This window comes from Neolamprologus brichardi, chromosome 20 (genome assembly GCF_056152115.1).
Source record: "Neolamprologus brichardi isolate AB-2024 chromosome 20, ASM5615211v1, whole genome shotgun sequence".
NCBI lineage: Eukaryota > Metazoa > Chordata > Actinopteri > Cichliformes > Cichlidae > Neolamprologus > Neolamprologus brichardi.
Window position 1 is genome coordinate 4,066,886 of NC_142123.1, and position 27,995 is coordinate 4,094,880.

Consider the following 27,995-nt stretch of genomic DNA (forward strand, 5'->3'; position numbering starts at 1 on the left):
TTGCAGCATTTCTACAAACCAGTTCTGGTTCAACTGTTTCATTCTACAATCTGCTTTCGCCCATCTCATTCTCCGTCGCCGGCACGCTTTTTCCACCATGTGCGAAAACAAAGGCACTGCTCATGCGCGTTTTACCCATGTTCTATCGCGATGTTTCATTTTCTTCTCGTTGCCCGATATGGCCCAGCCCTACTATTTACTTATCTTAGTCTCTCTCTTCTCACACATAGCAGGAACACACACATGAACAACAGGAAGCACACTTGCAAGATAAGAAACATTCAACCACACTTTGCAGCTAAACACCACTATAAACAACTTTCTAACAAACAAGCAGACTCAAAAAAAATTCTTTGATTTCTCTTTCGATCTCGTTATCTCAGTCTCACCGTTTCATCTCTCATTTCTATGTCAGTTTTATTCAAAATAATTGATCGTTTTCGCAATATTTTTAACAAAATCCTCCAAACCACAGCAAATTGAAAATTGTTTATATGACTGCATGTTTCTAGTCACAAATGTTCCATGTTTTAAATAACTGGAACTCATTTCAGTCACATCCAGTAGTCGTGCAAGTGCACGTAACTTCCACACTTTTTAATTTCTGTAAAACTGAGATTAGGAAACATAATAAGAGCATAATCTTCATTTTGTCATGCTTCTTATCTCAGTCTAACCAGTCTCTCAGTCCTCAGAGCTTTTAGTAAAAGACGGTGTGTACCTTTTTTATGAATACATGCCTTCTTGTTTTACACTTACCCATGACAACTTGCCATCCTCCCTCCCTTTGTTGCCACAGTGCTTTGCATTGCATTGCCAAGCATCAGTATGTTTCCCGTGTGCAACGACAGTAATGACGATCATGCTGGGCTGAGGTGGATGCATGTGTGTCTGTGAGGATGTGTGTGATAGAAAGAGTGGCGCTTCTTGCATGTGGCACACAGAGAGTTGGAGATGGAGGCAGCCGAGCAGTAATTAGCGTTGCCTGTCATACCAAATCTCCATGGAGACGTGTTCTGTAAGTCATCTAAACCTTTGGTACATAATCGTGGAAGCTCAGGAGAGCAGGAAGCACAGCTGTGACTGCCGTTACACCACTCTGAACAAGCACAGCATCAACCTGTATAGTCTGGTGTTCGCTCTATAAATAGCCATACAGTAGAGGTGCTGTGATGACACAAACTTTGCAATGTGCAGTGGGAAGAATATGTGGATGCAATGCAAGCTGTGAATGAAAATAACAACGCACGACGCTCAGTTTATCTTCAACATCTGGGAAGAAATTGATTTTATTTGATTTTCTGCATATAAATGCATGCCTACATGGTTAAACATCACACCCACACACTCAAACAGGCACACACACATACACACATGACATCTTACTGGGTTAAAAACCATCACGGTCACCTATACAGTGCATACCGGGGAAATGTTAAACCAGCCGACTGTAATTGACCGTCATATTTGAGTACACGGAACAGGGAAAACAGGAAATGAGGCTTAAAAGGTGAATTATTAAAATAAGCTTTCATTGGTCAACAGCAATTTTAACGTTGCATCCACATGAACAGACAAGAAAAGAGCTTAATGACCTAGAGTATTGCACTGTGCTACATACATACAGCTGTGCTTATATATTACAAACATCTGCATCAGCATAGAAAGATTCTAATGAAGGTAAAATGAGCTTTCCCTTTGTTTATTTAACATAAGGCCACTATGGTAGACCATGAGGACTAGATTATAAGTCTTGAAAAAAGAAAACGACTCCTGCTTCTCTTTTCCAAATATGTAACAGAGTTTTTACAATACAAGTAGAAGTGTTAACTTACCAATTGAATTACACTACTGCACACATTTAAACTCCATTACTCAACATGAGGCACAAGTGGAGATGATGATATTGTACTGTATGTATCTTTACCAACATGTACTGAAAGTCTTTTACCATCTAATCTAATTGAGTCTACATTTGGTCCTCACTCAACCAGTAATGATACATCAATTGTGTATAGCTAATGTAACAGACAGACAATACTGCTCCATTGATTTTCTTTTCTTTTGTTAAACTCTTATTGTACAAGGATTTACAAACAATGTGTTTCCTGGCCGGGTTCGTATCACGTCTAGTCCCTGGCAAAGTATCTGCATGTTTCCATGTGGTTGGTTCTAAAAAGCAGCAGAACAGAGACCACATAATAAAATAAAATAAAAAAAATGTGGGTCTAATTTGTTGACATCGATCAGTGACTTCAAGTTTCCATCTTGTCCTTTTTCACAGTAGGCGTTTTGCTGTACAAACCTATATTCACTCCTTATACAATGTAGGGGTTTTGCTGATGTGTGTTGACTCCCAAAATAGACACATGATAATAGAAAGTAACATGGTAACGAATGTAATAACACATAAAAAAGGATGTTTACAACAGACTCACAAAAGCCCCTGAAAACTTTCTTTAAGTTTTAGGTCTGTAAAATTTAATATTCACAATTACATTTTTTTTAAATCCAAGTTGACTAAGAGTGTCTTTTTTGAAAACCCAGATTATCGAGTGTGTGGTTTCAATTTGAATTATAGTGACCGAACGCCAGATTCAGATTCAACTGGTGCACGGAGGAATGTAATATCACACTTAGGGATGCACCGATACCGGTATCGGGTATCGGGGCCGATACTGTAAAATGTGTGTGTACTCATACTCGTAAAAGTTAACCGATACCATGAATCGATACCAACTTATTTCATTAATCAGAGGGTGGCTTGTCATTTCTGTTGTAGTTTTTTAGATTGGCCACTAGGGGGACATCCCGCGCTAAACAGGCACAGGGTTAGGCGAGTGAGACTGGCGGCTCCAGATAAAAAAGAGAAACTGGAGGCTGCTGTAGCTAGGCTAAACAAAATGTCAGCAGTGTGGACCGGACCAGCCAACTTTAACTCAGGTTTTGGAAAAGCGATGAAAAATGTCAAGAGAAAATCCACGGGCAGTTAAAATAACAGAGGCTCTGACTCATTTTATCGCTCTGGATGACCAGCCAATGCCAGTCGTGGAAAACATAGGATTCTTCTCAGCATACTGGAGCTGTGATATGAAATTCCCAGCCGCCCATACATCGGGGAGATAATGGTGCCAAAACTTTCTAAAGAGGTAAAGACAAGCAGTGTTTGCGCGATGTCAGTCCTTGGTTTAACGGCACAGTGGACTGATGATCCACGGGCAGATGGGGAGTTCGTTTGTCAATGCCAAATACTTTCGTTATTTTGTTTGTTTGTTTACAATATGGACACTCTGCACTCTGTGTGTGTGTGTGTGTGCGCGGTAGAAGTATCGGTTTTTGTACTCTGTATCGGCAAGTACTCAGATCCAAGTATCGGTATCGTATCGGTTTGAAAAAATTGGTATCGTTGCATCCCTAATCACACTTTCTCGACTTCAAATCAGGCAGAGAAGTGACCTTAACGTCACTTTGGAATAAATCTGCGATGCTTTTTCAGAGCCTTGGAGTCAAGCTATGACATATCCGCTAAATAAAATGCATATGAATGGTAGCCATTTTTTGGAGTATCATACAATGCTTGAGCATGCAGTACATGCAAAATGCTCTCTAACATGTAAGTAAGTGTACATGTGATAAATGTGCTATGCAACTTAAAACAAAAGTTCTCATCCTGAATTCGAAGAGTCTCTTCTGCAGTTCATTCAGGAAGGGACGTGTACGCCACTGAGGAAATCACGCTCTTTCTCCTTTTCATAGCCAATCAGCATCAGGTCAGAGTGGTGACCTCCGGCTGAGCATAGTTTCCCGTGGCAGCGAGGATGTCTTTACAGCTCTCTGTCAGGAAACACAAAGGACAGAATGAAATATAGTGACTTAGCATAAAAAACACTGAAACTGACCCAAGCGAGTGTGCTATAACCTAACAACAACGGGGTCACCACCCTTCCCTCCATTATTAATTAATCCTAGGAAAGAAGAAGCCCTAAATGTTGATACATATAATAGTAAAACTAAACGTATTTCTTGACTATTAAAATCTTTATTTCCAACAACCAACAAATCAGTTAATATTTTAACTCTATTTCACAGACAAAAACAATACTTTTGTTTGAACTTCACATGTGAGCCAGATGTTTCACTGTGACCATCCGTGTTGTTAATGGAAACCTATTAGTGGGAATCATATCTGAGGAATCACTTGGGAATATGGCGGCCCGCTTGAGCTTGGAAAACCTTCCTCTTCTCATCTGTATAGCTTCCTGCCACTTCCTCTTGCAGCACTTGAACTGTTTGCTACACTATTATGCACACAAACGGGTGGTTATCTCATCACAAATACACAAATACAATGTGCTTTTGAATCCCTGTGATGACCTTAGTCGCTGCAACAGCGCTGTCTTTTTGTCCCGTTCCTGATAACCATCCAGGCATCTTCAGGCCTGCATCCATCTATCTATTCCTCTAATTACAGCCACACTGCCCTAGTGAAATATTAGATGTACCTTTATATCCTGTAACCCTGTAATTCACCAAAACCATCTCCCTTTGCCACATAGCTCTAAAAAGCGACTTTCAAATGTTGGCTAACAACTGAGGTTTTTTATTTTTAATTCTGCACTGAGCACTAAACACTGAGCACTTCTTGCAGATAATGTGCACTAAAATGTGTTGTGTACGTGTGATATAATCCACTGTAACAGACTGGGATATCATTATGTACATACTCACCAGATACCAGGCTAAGAATTGAATTACCCCCTTCCTCTCTCACACACACAGATTTGTATTAAGGTGTTCTGGCTTTTCTCAGCTTCCTATTGTTTTTGTCACTGTGACCAGAATAGCGCTTACATGGTGATCTCATGAGCTGACCAGACGATTTTCCATTATTAGAAAGCTCAGTATGAAACCGAGGTCGGACAGTTTCACCCCATTTGTGTCATTTTCATTGTGTTTGTGAGGCTGTACATTTATATAGTGACAGATTACTTCGTCCCCTGAGTAAACCTGTCCACAAACATCACTTCTTCTCGTTTAGGACAGATTTAATTGTGCATGCTTTTTTTATTATATTTTATTTTGTTCGTATGACAACATGCCATTATAACTAGCACCAATTTACATCAACATCTTCAGGCACTGACAAGTTATTCAGGAACATCTCTGTATAATGAGCTGTTAAAAAAATACAAGGGTTTACTCTCCTAGGAGAAAAGCTACCATAAGTGCCACAGTTATGATAAACCCTGGTAGTGAAATAAACCTCAGCAAAGTGCAGGGTTTCAGCAAAACACCTTTAGCAATGTTGGACTGTTTGCACACAGTTGTCAGGATGTTGACTGGATAGTGCTCAGGGTGTCAGGAATCAATCCACGGCTGCCAAATATAGAGCCTCTTCTCATAAGAGGCTTTTGGGTAGTTTGGAAAGCTCATGAGATGCAGCGGTCATTTAAGCAGACAGAGATGGCAGGGTGACAGCAGAATTACAGCAACTTTGTCTCACCCTCACCCCCCATCTTCTGTTTAAGAATAATAGCGCTGCATTCAAATGTGTAGCTTACACGGTTATGTGTGCTGATGTGATCTAGAGGTCAATAAATAAATAAATAAACAATTCAAGTCATGATTTTCATCTTGTGTCTTTAACTGTATCATTTTTTCCTCACATGCTAGGCTTGGTACCCTGCGAACACTTGTGCACTAATCCTAACCTGAGTACTAACCGTGCACACAGAGAGATTGATGATGCAATTAGAGCTCAATTGATTTTCTATTGATCTGAGTGGTAAATAATGCTTAAAACAGGATTTACTCCCTTAGAGGTGAAAGACGGGTGTTTGAAAGCTCCTGCGAAACATTCGTTGTGCTGTTCATCTCTCTGTTCTTTTTGTTAGATCAACTAAAAGCACAATTTATGATGATTATTGAAACTTTGCTACAAGTAACTACTGATGTTTTACATTTCTTAAACATTTGTGTTTTTGTGTGTAATTTTTTACAGGTATTCATATCTTGCCACACGATGCACACTCCATGTACTGTAGGTATGAAGTTTAGAATAGCTTATAAGCACCACTGAAAGCATCTTAGCATCTTAGCCTTGCTAGCAGCAGGAAACTGTGATGGCATTATCTGTCAATCACTCTGTCAATCAAACTCACACTTCAGGTGAGACAAAAACATTCATCCCACAACTGTACAACATCTTTCCCAAAAAAATGGTAAAGATATTCACGTTCCCCTCAGGGCTAAATATTTTATAAAAGAAAAAAGAAAACATTGCTCCTCTTTTTCCCCCCCCTGTATGTCATGGATCCTGGGCTGTTTCCTGAGCTTTGAATTTCTGTTTTGCACAGTCTTTGTTTAGCACATGTTTCCTACATGATTTCTTCAAGATTAGTTGTTCAATCCAGTCTTTCGCTTTCTTACTATTATTTTTGCTTTATTTTGCAATCTAGTTTCTGTTTGTCGGCATGGTTACAGTTTAACTTTAATTCCTGCCCCATGTCCCCTCATATCTTGTTGTTAAGCCTCTCTATGTCAGGCGTTTCCCATTTGTTACTTATTTTGGTAGCTGTTGTGTTCTTGTTGTTGTGTCTTGTTCCTGCTTGACTTCCATTGTCTCATTATCTTTAAATAGCTTCAGCTGTGTTTAGTTCCCCACCTGTTTCCCCTTCCCTCGTTGCCTCTTGCATATTTAAACTCTTTGATCTTTAGTAATTATACTTACTATCATAGCTAATTTATAATATAAGGTTTGATTTTAACATATAAGGTCATAATTTTACATATTAGCATAAAACCAGGAGTTACGGGTGGATGCAAAAAATTGGTATTGTTAAAATTTTAGCATGACGATATTGAAAATAGTCAATTGTCTCCATATTTGAAAATAAACTGTGTAGAAAAATATACATGCATGTACTCCATAAGTGAAGTTAAGGCTAAAGCCAGCAAGGGGTAATGCTAGTCATTGCAAAGGAAAGTGGAATTGTTTGTGAAAACGATCCTACTTTTCTTTTGATTTTTCTTTACCCCAGTTAACATTTTTCCAACAACTTTACTTTGTCAGTTGATGCTTTAACATATCTTGAATATGGCAACAGTGGTCCAATTTAGAGTAAAACAGATACTGACAGATAGAAGTTATTTCTGTGTGAGTATGCAGTATCCCTCAGCTTGTCAGTCATATCCAACCCGCACTTATTTTTTCAAATCAACAAGGTAGTGACAGCCAAAATGCTAAACTTGGAGCTTCATATCTGGCTCAAATGCAGCATGTACTCACCAGTTTGAACGCTGGGGTTCTCTGAGGTTAGGAGGAAGCAGGTGCCCTCTTTCTTATTCTTGTCTCGGCCTCGGGAACACCGCAATGTCCACTTTTCGCTGGGGGACAGCGGCTGGGTCAAACTACAGCCTTCCTCATCTGAAAGGGCCACATTTGCATCCCCGTTCTGTTTGGAGTCTGGACAGGAAGACACAAATACATGCCAACATAAATGGCAAAGTTGATACAGACCCGAGGGCCCACACAAAGGCAGACAGAGAAATATTGCACAAAGCTGGTATTTTTCTGTGATGAAATCCAATTTGACTCAGATGCTAGCAGAGGTAATTTAATCCCAGTACGTTGCTGTCATTGTGACTAAGTGCAGTTCATCTGTCAAGCAAACTCTACAAAACCTACAAAGTACAAGACTTGAAACACGATAGCTCTTTGTACTACTACTACAGTGCAACATTGATACAGTGCAACTTAAGATTAAAAGGTCAGTTTTCATGGTTCACACATGATGCATAAGTTTGTCCTCCAACCTACTGCAAGTGAATGGATGGGGTTTTTTGGTGCTGCCAAGAACAATTTTAAGTAATAAAATAATCTCTCTAGACTGAAACACTTTTTTTTGCCCCCACTACTCTTAGTGAGGGCACAAAGAGAACATTTGGCAGGAAGCATCTCCAGTGAAACCATGTTACTGCTTAAGGTTAAATAGTGTGTGCTTCAAAAACAAAACGTGAAACACCGTCACCTGCATGGTAGCCACAACAAATGGTTAGTGAGAAAACATGCCTCTGACATTTTAGAGAGTTTAAAAATTGTACTGTAGCCTCACCTGAGCGGTTCCTACTGATGTTCTCCTCAGGAGCCAGTGGACACGTGTCACTCTGAGTACTGTCTCTGTGCGAGTTTGTTTCTGACTTCCCAAACGAGGCTGAGTCAGTTGGAGCGTCAGGGTTTGGGTTGTGCTTCTTCTTCTTTTTTGGCAGCTTCTGTTTTGCCATAGCCAGCGAGTAGTACATCCCAAAGTTATTGACGATGACGGGAACCGGCATAGCAATGGTCAGCACCCCAGCCAGTGCACAAAGCGCCCCTACCATCATGCCGAGCCACGTCTGTGGATACATGTCTCCATAGCCCAGTGTGGTCATAGTGACCACCGCCCACCAAAAGCTGATGGGGATATTCTTGAAGTGTGTGTGATTGCAGCCTGTGGGGTCATTAGGCTGGATTCCAATACGCTCAGCATAGTAAATCATGGTGGCAAAGATTAGCACACCTAGCGCCAAGAAGATAATAAGCAAGAGGAATTCATTGACGCTAGCCCTCAACGTGTGACCCAGGACACGCAGGCCTACAAAGTGGCGCGTCAGCTTGAAAATCCGGAGGATTCGAACAAACCGGACCACACGGAGGAAGTTTAGCACATCATTGGCAGCTTTGGATGACAGACTTTTCAGAGCCAACTCCAGGTAGAATGGTAGAATGGCCACAAAGTCAATGATGTTGAGCATGTTTCTGATGAAGACTACTTTGTCTGGGCAGGATATTATGCGCACCAGAAATTCAAACGAGAACCAGACTACACAGATGCCCTCCACGGTGAAGAGGATTGGGTTGGTCACTATTTCGTTCCTTGTGATGTTCTTTGTCATGTTGTCCTGTACAACGTGCTCCGTCCAGTTTTTCACTTCATAGAAGGCATCGTGGGTCTCCAGGCAGAATGTGGTGATCGACACCAGGATGAAGAAGAGAGAGGCAAGTGCAACTCCCTGGAGGAGAAAGATAATGACTGTTAATCAATACAATGTTATGTCAACCCACAATTAGTGAACAGCCATATAGGGTTTCTAAAGCTCAAACCACCATCTGCATGATGTGTCCGTGCTAGACACGAGTTTTCAATTAACACGATATATAATAAGACCTCTTTATCTTCAAACTTCAAAGTTTAAAAAAAAAGGATGCCAATCAACTCTCGTGTGTCGAAGGATTTTATTACTGGGGGAGGTAATGAGCGTCAGTTGACTGACAGTATGCAAACACTGTATTTATGTATCACTGGAAAACTTAATGATTTAAGTTTGTTGTGACTGATCATTGCCTGTGAAGCGAGTTTCACATAGGAGGATAAAAATGAGCCCTCAGTATCCCCAACTATACTGACCGAATGCAAAAAAGCAGGAAAAGAAATAAAGAAAAAAATAATATGACACATACAAGCAACCAAATTATATCTGGAATCATTTCCAGAGGAATATTTGTCCAGTAGCTTGACTAATGCAGCAGCAAGATAGCTGTGAGTTAATAAAGTTAACATTTATACGCAAACAATTTCCCAAGTTTAACAAACGCAATTTTTTAACATGTCTCCATGTAAAATTTTGCCAAGTAAACGAAACCCGAATCCAAAACATTCACAATCATCCACTAATCATCTGTGTAACTGAGATCTGTGAAAGCAAAGGTCCTAATGAGTTCACGTTTAGGGTGGGTTTTTATAATCGATTCATCATTAAAATCGATTCTGGCTTGGATAACGTAAAATCGATTCATTAAAATCCTGAATCGATTTTTTAATATAAATTTATTTTGCCCGAAATGCCAGAATCTCAGGTGAAATCTCACAAAATTTCAACAACCACCAAACAGCTAAGACAGTAAATGAGAGCAGGAACACGGATTCTGCACAAAGACTTAAACACACAGCGCAACCCGCGGATCAGAATCCGTTAGATGTCGCCTTTCTCACGGTCGGGGCTGAAAGCCGACAGCTCGCTGATTCTGATCTGTGGCGGGTCCGCGCTTTGTGTTCACGCCCTTTATGCTCTGATTCTAAAGCTGTTAGTTTTATCTCTCTCCAAACAATATTGACCGAACCAGCAGCAAAAGAAGATCCAAACTACACTTCACATAAACATCGTCATGTATTCACTCTGACTTTTACTGTTTTGCTTCGACCACGATGCACAGCTCTCTCTCTCTCTCTCTGTACTGTTTTCTGCATTATTCGCTTGCTTGTTACGCACAAGTCTACCGTTGTTTACAGCGCAGTCGCCGACGGTTTTTTTTCCGTTTTATATACTTCCGAAAAGAAAACCTAATTTCTGCCGTTCAATACTGAACAAATTTAAACTTTTTAAAATTATGCAAAATGCAAAACGCTTAGCCCTGTCTCTAATAAAACCGCTGTAATGTCAGAGGTAATGTTCATGTGTTGATTAATGGTTTTCTTTCGTTTTTGATGTACTGCAGAATATTTTTATAAAATCCCAGGCCAGGAAAATCACCTTCATGTTTTTCTGTGTTTTATCGTCAGCCACTTTGACACAAAGGCATCTGCTGTAAATGTACTGATCTGAATTATAATAAATTATAATATTTCTGACTGTCAAAATTTCCCAGATTCAAATCGAATCGAATCGAATTAAATTGAATCGTGGATCAAATCGATTCGGGACCTTGTGAATCGGAATTGAATCGATTCTAGAAATCAGTGACGATACCCAGCCCTAGTTCACGTATGGCTTGCTGGCATGTGCTTTGATAATTACCTACAAAGTGAATGTATTTTTTGAACCAAATGCAAGCACATGTTATGAATAGTTAAGCTCAAAAAATAAAAGCTCACAGTTAGTCATCCAGTCCAAGTGAAACCCTCCCTCAGACACATCAGACTCATTATTCTACCACTTTGCCTCCTCAGGGCATGCTATTTACCTGTCAGGAAATAATGGTTCAGATTGTCTTCTACAGCTCTACTTAGTAGGTGGCATTTTCTTTATGCTTATTTGAAAATGCTCTTTGTCTGTGGGAGAGCGAGGACAATGTTCTCAGAGAAAACAGACCAATTTAACACCAATTACTTTCCATGAACGTATAGATCGAACCATGCTGACAGAAGACGTGATTCTAATAACGCTGGCTGAGACGGGCACAAACAGCAGGGGGCGATAATACAGTAACAACACCACTACCTGCAAAAATAATATGAACAGTCTTTAACATATCATTTTATTTATTTATTTTTTACAACACAAATCACTCTATGACTCACAAAGGAAACAGAAAGGGAAAAACAAGCAGAGTGTCCTGATGCAAAACTGAGAGGAGAGAGTGCTGAACGCCTTACAGCCTCCACACGTGTTTTAGAGCATGTGTTCTGCATGCAAGCCTTCCCTTATATGAAAAATAGGGTCAAATAGCTTTTATGGTTGCTGACAGGCAAAACGAACAATGTGGCTCCACAGCATTCACCTGGCCCAGCACAATGGCTGTGCGCGTCTATGTTTGTGTTAACGCTGTGTGCTTACTCATACATGATATGTCTTTATTGTTTACTGATACCTGGGCAAATTGTGGTGCCTCTCCAGCCTTTCTAACCTTCCAGCTGAATAAATATGTAACTGGAACTCGCGTGCACTTTGCCATTTTTTCTCCCTTGAGGGAATCTCACATATGAGTCAACTAAATCACATGTGGAAAAGAACAAATACTGCACTGAAAGGCTCAATGGGGACATTAATTCACAGTGGAATTAGACTAAAACAATAAGAAGTGGACATCTGATGGAGTTGGAGTAAACTTGATACTGCACACTTAAAAAAAACAAACCCTAAATAGATAAATCAACATGCATAACACATTGTGTAGCTTGTAACCACTAAAACCTTTATATTTGTCCCTGTAGAACACTGAGGTGCTCACTGCTTTGATCCCCTGAGAAGATGACGCCTGAGGCACAGGACTATTGGGAAGGAGGTAAAAGCAAAACTGCGCCCCAGGAGGATCTCCTGCTCTGCAGGCACGTTTTCCCCAAACATCATCAGCACTAACAGTGCTCATTATGTGAGAGTCACATCGCAGATCGCAATGAGACAAAAATGATGTTTAACAATTATTTTCTTTTAGTGACTGAAACTAAGGGGTGTAACCATGTCAACATAGGCTGTAATAATAAAAGCTTTTAATTTCTAGAGGACATTAATTAAGCGCTAATTTATCTCCATTTTTGTATCTAGCTCACAGACATGCATACTCATACAAAATATATTTTCAATGTGTCGTCTCTTCAGTGCTTTCCTATTAGAAAGCTTTTGCAGACGAGGGCCAGATTTACAGCCGGCACCAAATAATTAAGCTTCTCTTCCACTTTTACAGCACCTCATTTTCCAGGCTCAATTAATAAAACATGGTGCCAGCATTTCATCAACCCCCTCTGGACTTCCCGTTGTCCCAGTCCCTCTTCACGTGCTGTATGAGGGTCTCAAATGTTAACCCAGAAAGGTGGAGCTCCATGTAAACACCAGACGAAACCTGTTATAGGACAACAGCGCAAGAACTGATTATAGGTATATGTGTCAAGATAAAAAGGCCTAATAATTTTTGATACCAACACCATAATTATATGATAAAGCTAAAAAATACCCCAATAAATATACATTTGCCGGAGCTAAAAGTAGCTTTTCAGATGCTGCTAGTTTGTTTGAAAGTCTCATAAAAGGCTCTCACTAGTCATCTCCTTTCATCTGTCAGCAGTGAATTATATCAAGAGGATGTTGGAGTGGTGGTGTTTGTGGTAGCTCAACCAAATTGAACCCCTGGCTTCCCGCCTGAATAAGTTAGCTTTGCATAATGGAAAGACAACAGAGCTTACTCCAGTTTCTTTAGCGGGGAGTAGAAAACTTGCACAAGATGTATGCTTTGTAATTACACATTTACACAAGCTGCTGTACAATAACTCTACCTAAATACAGCAGAATACCAAACTGAATAATATCCAATCGATCTAACTTTAAGTAAACGAGAGTAACAGGGCTTCCAAACCATAAGCCCAAGTTGGACGTTATTATGTTAACTACTTGTTTTAGGCGTGGCAGCAGAGCTGCACACATTAGCCACATATTCATCTAATGACCCGTCAAGTCTGCTTACGCTCTGTAAACCCATTCAGTCCAGTCTGGTTCCAATCCACTCTTTCTTCACCCCCATCCATTTACCTTATCTCATTGCTCTCTATTCCCATCTATTCATCTTTTCTTCCCTCCTCTCATCTCCTCTTATTCAATCATGGGCATCCCTCTCTTCTCTTTCTTTTTCCAGGTACTCTCTGGGGGCCGTAATCAGCTCAGGTGACACAGCACCTGCCCCCATATTGAGCCTCCTCCCATTAACTCCAACAACTTCCTCCTCCTACGTTAATTCCCTTCCCTTCATCCATCCATCCATCCTCAACATTCAATACTTTGTCATTTCACAAAAACCTTTAATCACACATTGTTAGTATAATTGAGTGAGGAGTAGAAGACCATTATTTGTAATGAGGAAAGAGGCTGCACTCTCCCAAGCAGCTGTGGAAGTCATAATGGAACAAACTACGCAGAATTTCCACCAGGTTGTACAGCAAATGTCTAACTGACTAAAGACAGGCTTGTGACAGCAACAATTTAAAGATCCTTTCAAGATCTGTTGGAAGGATCTGCTTTGAATAATAGCTGCTGTCTGATGGTTTCATAAAAGTTCAATTACCTGGTTATAAATTCTTAAAACTACATCTACGTCTCTTCCCTCACCGAAAGACCCAGAATATATAATGTGCAAAGCTCTTCTCAAAATAAGAAGCCGACAGACTTAACTACATATTCATTACTTCCATGCTAATTAATCTTTTGTGATATCTATCTATAGATATAAATAGATTCTAGATGCTATTCTTTATTTAATCTGAGGGTAGAAAACACACATCACACATCAGCTGCTGTATCAGGTCATTCCTGAGTTCTGAAATTTGTTCCTTTATGCACATTTTCATGCCGCACAGTGTTACCAAAGACATCTTCTACCCAGCAGTAGAATTTAAAATCTGCACGTGTCAAACTGCAGGTACAAACTAATCACCACAGTGAAACTCCATCATTAACACCAATCATCACGCTTTTAAGTGTGGAGGTAGTTTCATTTTGTGTGACTCTAAATTCACGTTAAAGCACAGAAATATTCAGATGACCCAGAAGCGTTAATACATCTTGTTGGTGCCATTCCTGAACCTGTTGAAAACGGGGAAAAATTATTCCTCCTTACTTATCCTCACTTGCAACAGGGTTTTAAAATAAAATAATGTTTCATCATTAGTCAGATCCAAATGTTGGCTGCACACATCTACTGATAATCTATTTTTTCCAAGTACCATTAATTATTCTGGTGAGTATAAATAAAGCTTGCACTGGAACAGTTCGCAGCCGAGTGTGAAGCAGCGGGAATGAGAATCAGCACCTCCAAATCTGAGGCCATGGCTCTCAGCCGGAAAAGGGTGGAGTGCCCACTCCGGGTCGGGAACGAGTTCATGCCCCAAGTGGAGGAGTTCAAGTATCTCGGGGTCTTGTTCGCGAGTGATGGGAGAAGGGAGCCGGAGATCGACAGACGGATTGGTGCTGCGGCTGCAGTGATGCGGACGCTGTACCGGTCCGTCGTGGTGAAGAGGGAGCTGAGTGTAAAAGCGAAGCTCTCAATTTACCGGTCGATCTACGTCCCTACCCTCACCTATGGCCACGAGCTGTGGGTAGTGACCAAAAGAACGAGATCGCGGATACAAGAGGCAGAAATGAGCTTCCTCCGAAGGGTGGCTGGCCATCCGGGAGGGGCTCAGAGTAGAGCCGCTGCTCCTCCACATCGAAAGGAGCCAGCTGAGGTCCTCCTGGGGTGTGTTCCGGGCATGTCCCACTGGGAGGAGGCCCTGGGGCAGACCCAGGACACGCTGGAGAGATTATATCTGGCCTGGGAACGCCTTGGTGTTCCCCCGGATAAGCTGGAGGAGGTGGCTGGGGAGAGGGAGTTCTGGGCTTCTCTGCTTAGGCTGCTGCCCCCCGCGACTTGGCCCCGGATAAAGCAGATTAAGATGGATGGATGGATGGAGTATAAATAAACATTTTTCTTACAGCTGAGGAAATGACTTTTGAAGAGACTTTTGGCTTTGAAAAACAAACCTAACCAAACAGAAAGTGCTCCTGTGGTATAACAACAGATCAGCAGTCACTTTGAGTCCTGTGGTTGTTCAGGAGCTTGTGATGAGCTTAAAAGGGTCTGACAGCAGTCAGTTTATTCAAATGCCAAACAGTTTATCCCACAACTAAACAGAGCTGGGTACTGCAGCCAGAAGCATCTCTACAGGGAAGAATCTCAGGGGGGCTGACACACGCAGTGACAGCTACTCGTCTCATAAAATACTCAGTGTAAAGAGCGCAATCACATGACACAGCCTGACTTTACAGCTCTGTGCATGTGCATCATGGCCCATTCACCTGGGGTTAAAGTGAAGTCTACGATGTGATATTTGTTATTTCTATACATCCATGTAAGGTGACTGTTTATCTCAGTCAGTAAAGCTTCCAGTATTTAAATGTATGTGTATAGTTTATTTAAGAGCTGACATGACATCACGTTTGTAGTCCAGTAACAGATACTCAACGCAACACAGTCACCTTGTTGGAGTGATTGCCATAAGGACTCTTTACAGCCAAAGCACTGTGAGGCCAAGCGAGCTGAGATCGAGACGATATTTAAGTAGCTTAATAGTTATTTGTAAATTTTGAATCTTTCCCAGTTATTTCTGGCCTGTCTGAAATACTTCCATTACCTGCTTCTTGTTTTGCCATAATGGGGATAAATTACATCTATTCGTGGTACTTTTGCTCAATTTTAAACATATTTGTGCCATTTGTATGAGCAGAAATGCTGCAATTTCTGATGACTTTTGCTGACATTTCACCTCTGACACTGTCCTTATACCACTGTTCAGATCAGGGATGTAACTGGTAATGACTGCAATCTGATGACAGCTGAGCTGCTGCCGTCTGCTGATCAAGGCCGTACGATCTTACTCAAAGCTCCAATGGATAGTGTCAGTTAGAGCCTTTTCAACCAACTGCAAGAATAAACGGACACTTCAGTTGTTATTGATATATTAATGTATCGATAACATCTATAGTGATATATTGTATTTGTAATAACTGGGTATACTTATATAAAGTAAACTTCTGATGCCACATATTACTATTTTCATACATGCAACTTTTACTTTATAGTCAAAACTTGTAGGAAAAAAGTAAGAATCTAAAAGTGTGACTTTATGTTGCTACGTTAATTCAGTTTGAGACTGCAGATACAAGCTTTCTCCACAGTTTGTCTGGGCTCAGCTTTAGAGATCAGATGAGACGTTGAGTCATTTGGGAGCAGAGACACTACTATTCCACATCAAAAGGAGCCAGCTGAGGTGGTTCAGGCATCTTATTAGGATGTTTGCTGGACGAGGTGTTTCAGACATGTCTTAGTGTGTTGAGGTCCCAAGACACACTCGAGAGATGATGTGCCTCTGTTGGCCTGGGGTTGCCTTGGTGTTTCCCCACATGAGCTACATGAGGTGGCTACATGAGGGAGAGGAAGGTCTTGGCTTCTCTGCTTATGCTGCTGTCCAACCCAGCCATGGATGGATGGGATTTTTTCTTTGTCTCCTGCAGAGATTGCTTGACATCATTTGAGACATTTATTTTATTTTTTATTATTTTATTCATTTTAACTAAACAAGCCAAAAAACATTGAATACTATATCATCGCTTTGTATAGTTGATGCAGAACAGTGATTTGTAAAGACACATGCAGCAGGCACAGAGAGCGTCACATTCATTTGGAGACATGTTTTGAATCAAATGGAGACCTTCTGTCTTTGGCTTGTGCTCTGGGTTGCCACTTGATCAACAGTTTGTTTCTAGGCTGATATATACAATAGATATTTATTATCTCTACTATTTTTTTTTTTTTACAACACAGCGTGGTAGATCTGAGAACTGCAGAGCTAAAAATGATTTGTGGATTGACCACTCGTTCATTTAATGATATGGGGACAAATATTAAGTAGTCGACAGCAACGGAGTAGAGAGACACATTTGAGGTTATTTAATACATAACCCGATAACAACAATCTAAACATGGGGCAAAGAGGATGCTGAGGATGCCCAAACCTGGATTGGATGGAGTCGACGTTTAAATGGAAATTAATTTGTTTTGTGTTTTTTTTTATGTGGTTCTCTTTTTACACCTGAGTGTAAAAAAAACTACCACTGACACGGGTATAGATGCATGCATATCATCTTTTCAGCCACCTTTCTCATAAGTGACATTTGTTGACTTTTGTAAACTTTAGACAACCAAAATGCCAAATTATGGGAGAGGGGACAAGAGGATAAAAATGTTGTTCAGTCCAATGGTCAACCTTTTAATACTGCAGGTGCCAAAAAGACAATCCAAGGTCACTATGCGTGAGCGTCCAGACAGAGCAGAGGTCCCCAGAGGGGACAGCAGCCCGGTCCCAGCTGGGAAAAGCAGAACAAGGAGCCATAACGTGACACACAACAGGCAGCAGGCTGTGCATAAGCGCACAGCAGCTGGAGAATCCTATCACAAGCATCACCTCCAGCTGTTGAACATTACACTCTGTTACTAATATGGACAGGCTATATGCAGAAACCAAAACAATGAGCCTTCTGAACAATCAGCAGCTCCAAAGGCAATGACAGCAGCTACTACTGAGGTTTTCTTAGAATTCCTGTCACACTTGTTCACGTCTGCAAGCCGGGACGTGGATGAATTAATCTCCACTCCTCTCCCGGCTATCTGGAAAGGAGTGGTTCATTACCAGATATTTATAATTTATAGATTCATGGAACCAGAAATATTTGACAAGCTGGTAGAGAGCATGCATAAAATGAGACAAAATTTTTAAGGAGATCTAAGGAGCAGTTCTAACATTTATTCCAAAATCAATTAAAAGGGGCATTACGTCACCTTCAGTTTTAACTACCATTCATTTCTTATCAGGGTGTGTTAGCAGGGACACAAGATAAGATTAGTGACATGGTGCCTCCTCCACAAAACAGAATATACTTAATAAGGAGGTGGAGAGATCTGCATGGACAAAATCAACCAGTGTTGTAACATCTAGCAACAAGTCACAAACAGCCAGCACCTACTCTGTGAACACTCGAAACATGTGGATAGCATCAGTTGTCTCAATACAAATCTCAACCTCTGGCATTGCACATCTGATGCCAAATACTCCACCAAAGGCCTTCCTTCTATTTACAACCACCGACACACTACATCTCCAGCCAGCTGAAGAATATGGGATGTGGTTGAAAGCTCTGGCACTGACCTTTGAGCAAAGACAATCCTGTTCGTATCTTAAAATATTGACTGAAGTCATTCCTGACATTTGAAATTAAAAAAGAAAAAAAAACTGCACATATATTTGATGTCGGATTTCAAAAAAATAGTGTAAAGTCAAGCCTTTCAAATGTCAGAATGCATGAAAATAATCAATCAAACCCTTTCAAGTGTCCTCTAATAGCAGCCAGTGAAAAGGAGCCTTTGGCAGATGTATGAAATGTGCCGATGCATTAAGTTAAAAGTATTATATCAATGCGGCTTTTAAAAATAAAAAAAAAATCTGCATCAATAAATGAAATAAAAAATAAAGAAACATGATATTTTCAGTAAATTTATTTATTTATTTGTCTGCAAAACAAAGTCTGCAACTGTGTGCAGGCATCCCGGACACTGAACTGTTTTCAGCAAACAGCTGAGAACTGAGCAGAGAAAACAACCAGTATAATCACACAGGATTATACCTCTTTCACTGAGACCGGTGGCTGTTAGAGAGTCTCCTTAACAAGGCTGTGCTGCTTTGATGATGTGCGAAAAATCAAACCCTGTGTTCAGTTCACAGAGCAGCCAGGAGAGAGGTGTTGGCATTGTGAAAGCTGATCCCAGAAAGGTTAGTGTTTCACTCAGAACACACCTTTATTATTTGTCAGCTGTGCATCGAACTCTGGATGTATTTCATAACCAGTAATGTGCAAAGCTGTGATCATCAAGCTGTGATGTGATCGATAGTTAGTTCAATATCAATATAGTTTCAATTATATAGCATGAAAACACAAAAACAGTCTCCTCATGGGGGCTTTAAAAAAAACTGAGTCATGGTATGTAATCTATTTTAATGTCACTCATTAAAAATATATCTATATGTATATCTGAGACAAAATTCAGTCATTCAAACAGGAAACTCAAAATGCAGCAGACTTCAAGAATCCCACATCAGTCTGTCGCTTGGTTTACTGATATTAATTGATTTTTGCCTCTCTGTGGGAGAAAAATGCAAAGCTCTTTTCTGTGGGAAAGACAGCTTTAATTGTTCACCACAGATTAAAAACGTGTAGCCCATTACCACAGCGGTGATTAATTATAGTCAACAAGCCTGGGGAACTAATGAAATATTGCATTATGGAAGAAAGCGCTAGTCTAAACTTAATGCTGATGTCATGTCTAACTGTCACATGTCACAAAAAGAAAAAGGATTGCAAAGAGATGTTTCCTCAGAGCCTCTTTATAGATGATATAGAGACTCTCTGGATATAAAATCCTATTATGAAGCCTCCAGCTGAGCTTTTTTTAGTTATCTTAGATTTTTTTTAAATCAGACATCACAAGCCAGCGACCGACTGACAGTTAAACTGAGGGACATGATGCAAGTTCATAGGCAAAGAACTGTGTGTCAGTGACCAGAGATGGGCAGTAACGCTTTACTTGTGACGCTTTACTTGTAACGCGTTACTGTAATCCGATTACTTTTTTCAAGTAACGAGTAAAGTAAGGGATTACTATTGCAAAAACGGTAATTAGATTACCGTTACTTTCCCGTAGGAACGCTGCGTTACTGCGTTACTAAAACTGTGATTTTTTGCGAGAATGTCTCGTGACAGAGACGTAATCAAGTGCGACGTTCGTGACAACAGCTGTGTGCAGATCAACAATCGATAACATATGAGTGCGGGAGAGAGTATGAGCGTGCAGCGTTTAAAGCGTGGAAGTACTGACCTTACTTTGAGTTTGATTCCATAAAAAGTGACAAAAACATTAGTGTCCGTTGTGCGTGGGAAGAAAACTTCTTTTTACAGCGAAAAAACCCCCTAAACTTCCAAGCAAGCACGAGTAGCTACGACGTAATGGGAAACTCACAGAGACCTCTGCCTACCCTACTCCTGCTTTACAGGTGAAAATAGAGCAAAAGGACCGCTAGTCTTTGACTTTATTTATTTTCTGCTGTGTTTTACTTGCATCTATTTGAAAGAAAAAAATATTTTATGTGCTGGAATGTGCAGAAAATAAGTTTAAATATTAAACAAATTTCTTCCAGTCAGAGAATGTTGCATATAATTAAATTTTTGCTTGATGCATAAAGTTAAAAGATTAAAACTAATAAAACAAGTTTTAAAAAGAGACTTTTCCATTTGATTACATTTTGTATGATGGATTATGTAGAAAAAGTAGAATTGGGCTGAAAGATCTATCGCTTTATCACCTATTCAGGTTGTAAATCGTGTTTTTAAAAAGTAACTAAGTAACTAAGTAATTAATTACTTTTGAAAATAAGTAATCAGTAAATAAGTAACGGGATTACTTTTTGGGGGAAGTAATCAGTAATTAGTTACTGATTACTTTTTTCAAGTAACTTGACCAACACTGTCAGTGACACAGGAACACAAACCCTTTCATTGTCTATCTGCACACTGATTGGGGACCACAGAAAAATAAATTCCATAATGTAAGACTTTAAGCTATGAAGTCATCAGGATGGTTTCAACGCTAAAAGAAATGAGAAAAAAATGCAGGTTTAAGGCACTTTAATGCTGACCTCACTTTTCAAACCCAGAGGCTACATCCATATTTTATAAAGTCTATGCTTTGCCCTCTGTTGGTTGATTTATGCAGCCAAGTGGGCAGCAGCACATTTAGACCCATATTTTTTCATCAGCAGAGACAACTCACCTCCCAATGGACTGTGGAGAAGATCAGCAATCTTTAATACAGATGAAGACAATGATGAAATAATATAACATCAACACGACCTATTTTCTGTACTTTCACCAAAAACAGCAACAGAAATGTGTTATTTATTAGAGGTTGTTGAAAGTATTTAAACCTATTTGTTTAATTCCACTTTAAACTTATAGACTGAACAATTTAGGATGAGCTTGTGGCTAAATGACGGCCCAAACATAGCCTGTATACAGTGGGTAAAATACGTATTGAAAACATCACCAAATTTCTAAGTTAATATATTTCTAAAGGTGCCACTGACATAAAAATCTCACCAACTATCTGGTCCACACATACAAAGAAATGAATCCATAGATGCCCATAGTTTATGTGTAATAATGAGAAATGATTCAGGGAAAAAGTATTGAACATGCTTACTGAAACGTATTTAATACTTTGTCACAAGCCTTTGCTGGTGATGACAGCTTCCTGTATGGAGGAACTCACATGCATTTCTCAGGTACGATTTTGGTCCATTCTTAGAATCCCTTTGGTGAGAATTTCATGTCAATGGCACCTTTAAATGTATTTAATTATAAAATTGGTGATGTGTTTAATAGTTATTGTAATATAGTATGTATAAAAGATGGACATAGCCACCATGAAACCCCATAATGATTTGTGCATTCTGATTGTTGTTGTTAGGATTTTTTGTTTGGGGCTTCTTCTTTTTTAAAAGAGAACATGACCATTTTTAGATTCAAGGACGGGACTGATCAGCTAATGCCCGTACCATAGCCAGTATAAAACATGGATGTGGCTTCAGAAAAATTAAGCCAATGCAGAAGTGCCGCAAGTTATATTCTATATGAAGAGCAACAGATGATGATAGCTGTGATTAGATTTCTGGTCCTATGTAACTGTATGGGACAACAGTTTTCCATCGTAACATCTGTAAAGATTTTCCTGCCATGTTTTTGGGCTCAGCCACTCATTTTCAGTTACACTGACTGAAATCTACTTTAAAAATCGTGGTCATACCACTAATGCCCTTTCAACCACAAGATCTTAAGGACCGTGCAGTTTCACAGTCAGACCTGCCTCTCCTCACTACAAACCTAGCACATTCTGGAGTCATAGTTTGAATGGTGACCGACTTGTATCGGACTGTGAAAAGTGTGGCACAACCCATAAATGGGGACAGTTTGACCTTTGACCCTCAACACAATCAATTTTTTTTTGTTTTTCCCCCCAAACAGAGAACTTTGTCCATGCTAGCCATTATAAAGAATGCATGTTTAACACACTGGCTTCACTTTTTAGGACAAGTTCATCACATACATTCGATGTAACCAACAGATCAACAGTTCATTAGTGCAGAAAAAATATCTGAAATTTTATGTACATATGAATAAGTATTAGCTACTTTCAGCTGCTCCCTTGTCACTACTTGTTACCACAGTAGCTCCACACGTTTGATCTGGCAGTTTTACACCTTTCCTGATGCAACCGCAAAGATGATTTGTGTCTTCAGCTGGAATAGAAGCAGTGACCTTTCATTTGCCAAGCGGATGTGTAATCCACCACGCTATGGAGCCACTTTAATGTGAGTGTAAACACTCTGAAAATTAGACCTGAGAGTAAACACACAGCAAAGCTGCTACGCTCAATGGGGCAGCCCTATAAGATCACGTGGTGCTTTGATGGTGCTAACATAAAGAGCCAACATACAGGTGGCTACTTTACTTCAGTAAATTGAGTTGAAAACAGAAGCTGAGAAGAACCTGAGGACAAATTCTTTCTTGGTCTAACATAAACTGGAGATGCATAAAATGTTCCCAAGAGACTGCACTCTGTGAACTCGCAGTATAGTGGCCTCATGTGCTCGCTTTAAAAGAGCTCCATCTCCAGTCTTGGTTGATCCCAAAGAGAATGTGGCTTACATGATGGACAGATTAACTTCCCTCCAGCTTTAAGGAATCACATTACCTGAGATGAGCTTAGAGGCTCTCTGAAATAAAAAGGCCATAAAGGTAATGTGAGTCCCTCAAAATGCAGCCCCACATCCTTTCAGAAAGCATGCTCTCAGAATGCACACAGAGTAAACATACATATATGAAGTGGCTGGAACGGAAATGGATAAAGATTCTTATCCATTTCCATTATCCGCCTCCCTTCTGCAATATTTCAGAAAGCTTCACATGTAGATCTTTCACAAAACTTCACAAATCCTAATTGATTAATTTACAAATATTCAGCGGTGAGAGACAGACGTGATTAACTGGCAGGCGCGGCGCGGGTCATCTTCAGACGACACCGACGCAGTGGCAGCTGTGACTCAGAGATGTGGGCTCCTCAACAGCGACAGCCTGCAAATGCCACCTGGACGAGAAGCTAAAATAAACACTATTTGTAGTGTCGCTGGCGTGCAGCGGGAACATTATTCTTCGGCAATGCTGTGAGAGTGTTTGAACAGACTATTCAACTGCACAAACAGACAAATAGAAATTAGAGTTAGCATGAGCCCCTCTCCTTCCTGAGCTGAATGTATTTTTCTTTCTGCCCGATGAAAGCTCCTGGCCTTTTGCCGAAAAAACTCTTGCAAATGATACTCGATACTTGCTTTCATGTTTACTTCAATAAGCATCCTGCTTTTGTTGCTGAGCCATTAGCTATAGCATGCTTTCAAAATGTTTACAGCAGGATGATACCCCCCGTGGAAAGATGGGAACCTTTTTTTTATATAAACCAAATCTGATAAATAACTGAGATCTCTGTTTTTGGGGTTGTTTTTGTTTTGTTTTTTTAATTGATATCATGCAGATCTTTGCATAAAACCTTACTCACATGTCACTTAGCATTAAAAGCACAGTCAGGTTTCTTAAAAAAAATTTAACAAATGATTAGCTTTTTTTTTTTTTTTAGCTTTTGTTATAGCACTAGTGTAAGTACAGCAGATGTCCATCTACTGATTAATACGATGTGATTTACGGTACACGGGTCTATGCTTCTGCAGCCTTTTAAACACTCATCCTCTGAGCACCTTTTGAGTGCAAACCTTGAATAGGATGTGTGGGAACACTTCACCGGCTCTGTATTCCTGTCATGAAACAGCATTTTTGCTATTTTCAGTATTTTGCCACAATTTCGTAACGTATATTTAGGGGAGAAAAAAAACGTTATTCACATGATTGAAACAGATGTTTAGTCTCTCAGAGAAAATTCATGTATTGAAATGCATTTTTGAAAAAAAATGAATTTCTTGTACAGATCAATACATAAATATGTAATGTTTTATAGCTATTAACAGCACAACAAATGTGTGGAGAGCACAGTAAAAGGTTTGGATCCTGAAGAGCTCAGGTCCTTAAAAAATCCACAGTACTTAGCATCGCTTTTTCAGAGTGAGGCATCATGAAGCTTTTTGTGTGTTGTCTTTTAAAACGTAAAATGTTTAACTCGTGGATTTTCATATGCTCTGCAGCTTTGACTGATGTAGAGATCTTACTTTTTAACAGATCCCTGCACTTCCTAACTTCCAAATACTGCAGTCTGTTTCAATTTCTTTTTGTTTCTTCATATGATATCTAACAGAGACAGACCTCGAGCTCTAACTGACCATTATTATGTACACTTTGCTTTGACTGCCTTTTTTGCCTTCAGAATCGCTTTAATTCTTCGTGGCATAGATTTAAACAAGGTCCCGGAAACATTGCTCAGAGGTTTTGGTCCATATTGACATGACAGCTTCACACAGCTGCTCCACATTTGTCTGCTGCACATCCATGATGTGAATTTCCTGTTCTACCACAACCCAAAGGTGCACTGTTGGATTGAGATCTGGTGACTGCGGGGGTCGTTTGAGTACAGTGAATTTATTGCCATGTTCAAGAAACCAGTTTGAGATGATCTGAGCTTTGCGACATGGTGTGTTATCTTTGCTCGAAGCAGCCATCAGACGATGGGTACACTGTGGACACCACGAGAAGCAGCCTGAACTCATGATACAAGGCAGGAGAGATCCGTGCTTTCATGTTATTTATGCCAAATTTGGAACCTACCATCTAAATGTCACAGTATAGATTAAGGCTTGCTAGATTAGGCAACATTTATTCTGTTCATAGCTAACAGGAGTAGCACCTGGTGTGGTCTTCTGCTGATGTAGCCTACCTGCCTTCAGGTTTGATGAGTCTTGCATTCAGATACGCTTTTCTGCTTTCTTTGGTTATAAGGAGTGCTTATTTGAGTTACTGTTGCCTTCCTATCAGCTTAAAGTAATCTGGCTATTCTCCTTTGACTTCTGACAACAACTCAGAGAAGTGACTAGATAGACTTTTTAGTCTTTTTCATGTCATTCTCTGTAAATCATAAAAATGGTTGTGTAGGAAAAGCAGGTCATCTTGACCATGTTTTCATGCTTAAATGCACTGAGTTGCTGTGAAATAGCTGAATAGTGTATATGTCTAAAATCTTAGTAGATGTCTGTCTTGGACTAAAGCAAAAACACTACAGCATTCTCATGTCTCAACTGTCTCAAAAGACCTAAAAGGCATACCAAAGGACTCCCCCACTCTCAGTGAAGTTCTGAAAGACATATTTTCATTTGCTTTTTGCAGCTTTGGATGTTTGTTTGTTTTTTTGTTAAATGTGTGATCATTTTAACTCAGTGGGGTTCAAACAGTTTCTTAAATGAACTCACGACTACACAGACTCCTGCACTGTATGGTGTAAAAACTGCAGTGTAAGATAATAAGAAATGCTTCTTAAAAGTATAAGCAGCTAACTGTAGCTGTCAAATGAAGAGTGTTTGAATGATGGGCTAAAAAGGTTTTTTCTTTGTGTATTGTTGTAGATGTATAGAGTAGCAAAACAGAGAAAACATGTACTGAAGAACAACGCTAGAGCAGATGTTACATTCTGCTGCTGAATTTGGCTGCAAGACTTTGCTCCAAGCCAGATGGGATTGGCTCCAGCTGCTCTACCAGCCTGAATTGGAGAAGTGGAAGACAACAGATGGATGTACTATAAAGCCTGACTTCATAGCACAGAAAACTCTCCAAGGTCAGACTCTTAGCACACTTTTTGACACAAAAGAGAGCTTTCTACATACTTTTGTCAATTTATTATTTCAATCTATTCAAAACTTGTCAAACAAAAAGAATATTAATCTCTAAACTATCATTTATAATTCATTTGTAATTGTGTAAGACTAGTGGTTGGATAATGTTCCTTTTAATCCTGATGTTCAACTAAAAAACTATATTTTTAACAGTCAGTGAAACTAATGTAAAGATATAAACTTTGGCCTGAAAACTGTCATGTCCTAAAAACAGACAGAGAAGGCGCAGACTGGATAAATGCAGACAGCTACAGCCACGTTACAGTTTATAGGTCTGTAGCTGCATCAGTAGCTGCTGCAGCCTGACTGGCTGACACCTGTTGATTTGGACAACATGTGCGCCTTTTTTCCTAGTTGGAACGACACAGCGGGCTTTTGCGGACGCACTCTGACATGTGGGCCGCCTGCTGAACTCACCCTGGCTGCTCTAGATGAATACGGGTCGTCAAACAGCGCCCAGATCTTTGGCTGCCAAACTTCGCGGCAGCCTCTCGACCTGTCGGGGACGTCTTCGATGCCGAACCTCCTCGGCATCTCTCTCTCGTCGTCGGTGTCATCTGGGTCGGGCGGTTCAAATATCTCCAGGGCCTCCTCCGCGTCCCGGTGCTGCCGGTAGGTCATCCAGCAGCATGGCTCCACGTCAGTCTCGTCTATACCCCAAAACGCCAGCTCTTCCTCGAATAGAGGCCCGCAGACATCAGCCGGGCAGTGCAGCTTGCCTGTCCGGTAATAGTTGAGCACGTACGCAAAGATGCCGGGGTGTCTGTCGAAGAAGAACTCGGTGGCACTCGGGGACGCAATGTCTGAGTCGGAGCTGACCTGCGACTCCGAGTCTGCTAGCCATGCCAGGCGCGTCCCCGGCAGGGTCCTGAGGGTGCTCTTGTAGGTCTCGTGTCGAGTGCCGCCTACGTTAATAATAATTTTATCCGAGTCTTCCCCCCTGGCCATGTCTTCCTTCAGACATGATTTAGACGGAGGTTTGTTGCCCGACTTGCGTCCTCGGTAAGACGAAACACAAACCGAGCTTATCATTTAGAGCAGAACTACTGGCTGTTCGCCCCTGGTTCAAACTGTTGTCCACTGGGGGAAAAAATCAGAAAATGAAAGCAAAATGAGCCTTCATTTCACACCCATGTGGCTCATTTATTGCTGATTGTTAAGGTGCATAGTAACGGTAAAGCGCGATGAAAACCACCTGTAACAAAACTCAGTCTGGAGGCTGAAAAAAGCAAAACGCGGGTGGCGGAACTCGATCGGTGTTTGTAAACGTTTTAGTCGAATAGATTGGACAAGGTGTTTTGAGTTGTTGCCTCCAGATGTTATACTTAATTCTTGTCCACGGGCGCAAAGATGTTGGACTTATTTCCCGTCCACGAAGATATATTATTGCCAGGAAATATAAGAATATTGGCTTTTACGCATGGTATTTCCTATAGGAGAAAACGCTAAGTCAGAAAACATGTGACGATCATCTCCACCTTTTTTAAAAAACAAAAAAAAAAATCCAAATTCTGCAGCGCCAAAATCAAATCCACAACTAATATTGGCAACTTTTCTCGTCCCTGCTCGTGATTTGGAAGTCAGAGATTGATCCACCGGTCCAGTCCATCTAATCATGCAGTGAAAAAATTGACTGATTTTTTCTCCTCAGATTTGGTCGTCCCGCGTGCCAGATGTGGGGTTGTTTTCCAGCTGAGATCTGTTGCTTCTCCACAAGTACCCTATATC

The 27,995-nt window shown here is 40.4% G+C and overlaps 1 protein-coding gene across 1 annotated transcript; it reads right to left on the reverse strand.

Moving 5' to 3' along the window:
* Positions 1-1,279: 1,279 nt before the first annotated feature.
* Positions 1,280-27,989, reverse strand: kcnc4 (potassium voltage-gated channel, Shaw-related subfamily, member 4). The gene is made up of 4 exons (XM_006785570.3): positions 26,685-27,989; positions 8,115-9,051; positions 7,289-7,465; positions 1,280-3,834 (listed from the first exon to the last, which is right to left on the reverse strand). Exons 1-4 carry the CDS (start codon positions 27,297-27,299, stop codon positions 3,767-3,769), a joined length of 1,797 nt encoding a protein of 598 aa, XP_006785633.1. The 5' UTR covers positions 27,300-27,989; the 3' UTR covers positions 1,280-3,766.
* Between the last annotated feature and the right edge of the window lie 6 nt (positions 27,990-27,995).

Excerpts from the sequence above, each read along its gene's own strand:
- kcnc4 (XM_006785570.3), bottom strand. The coding sequence starts at position 27,299 with ATGATAAGCTCGGTTTGTGTTTCGTCTTACCGAGGACGCAAGTCGGGC. Across the intron at positions 9,052-26,684 it reads ATTCATCTAGAGCAGCCAGG|GGAGTTGCACTTGCCTCTCT; the intron begins GTGAGTTCAGCA and ends TTTCTCCTCCAG. Across the intron at positions 3,835-7,288 it reads GAACCCCAGCGTTCAAACTG|AGAGCTGTAAAGACATCCTC; the intron begins GTGAGTACATGC and ends GTTTCCTGACAG.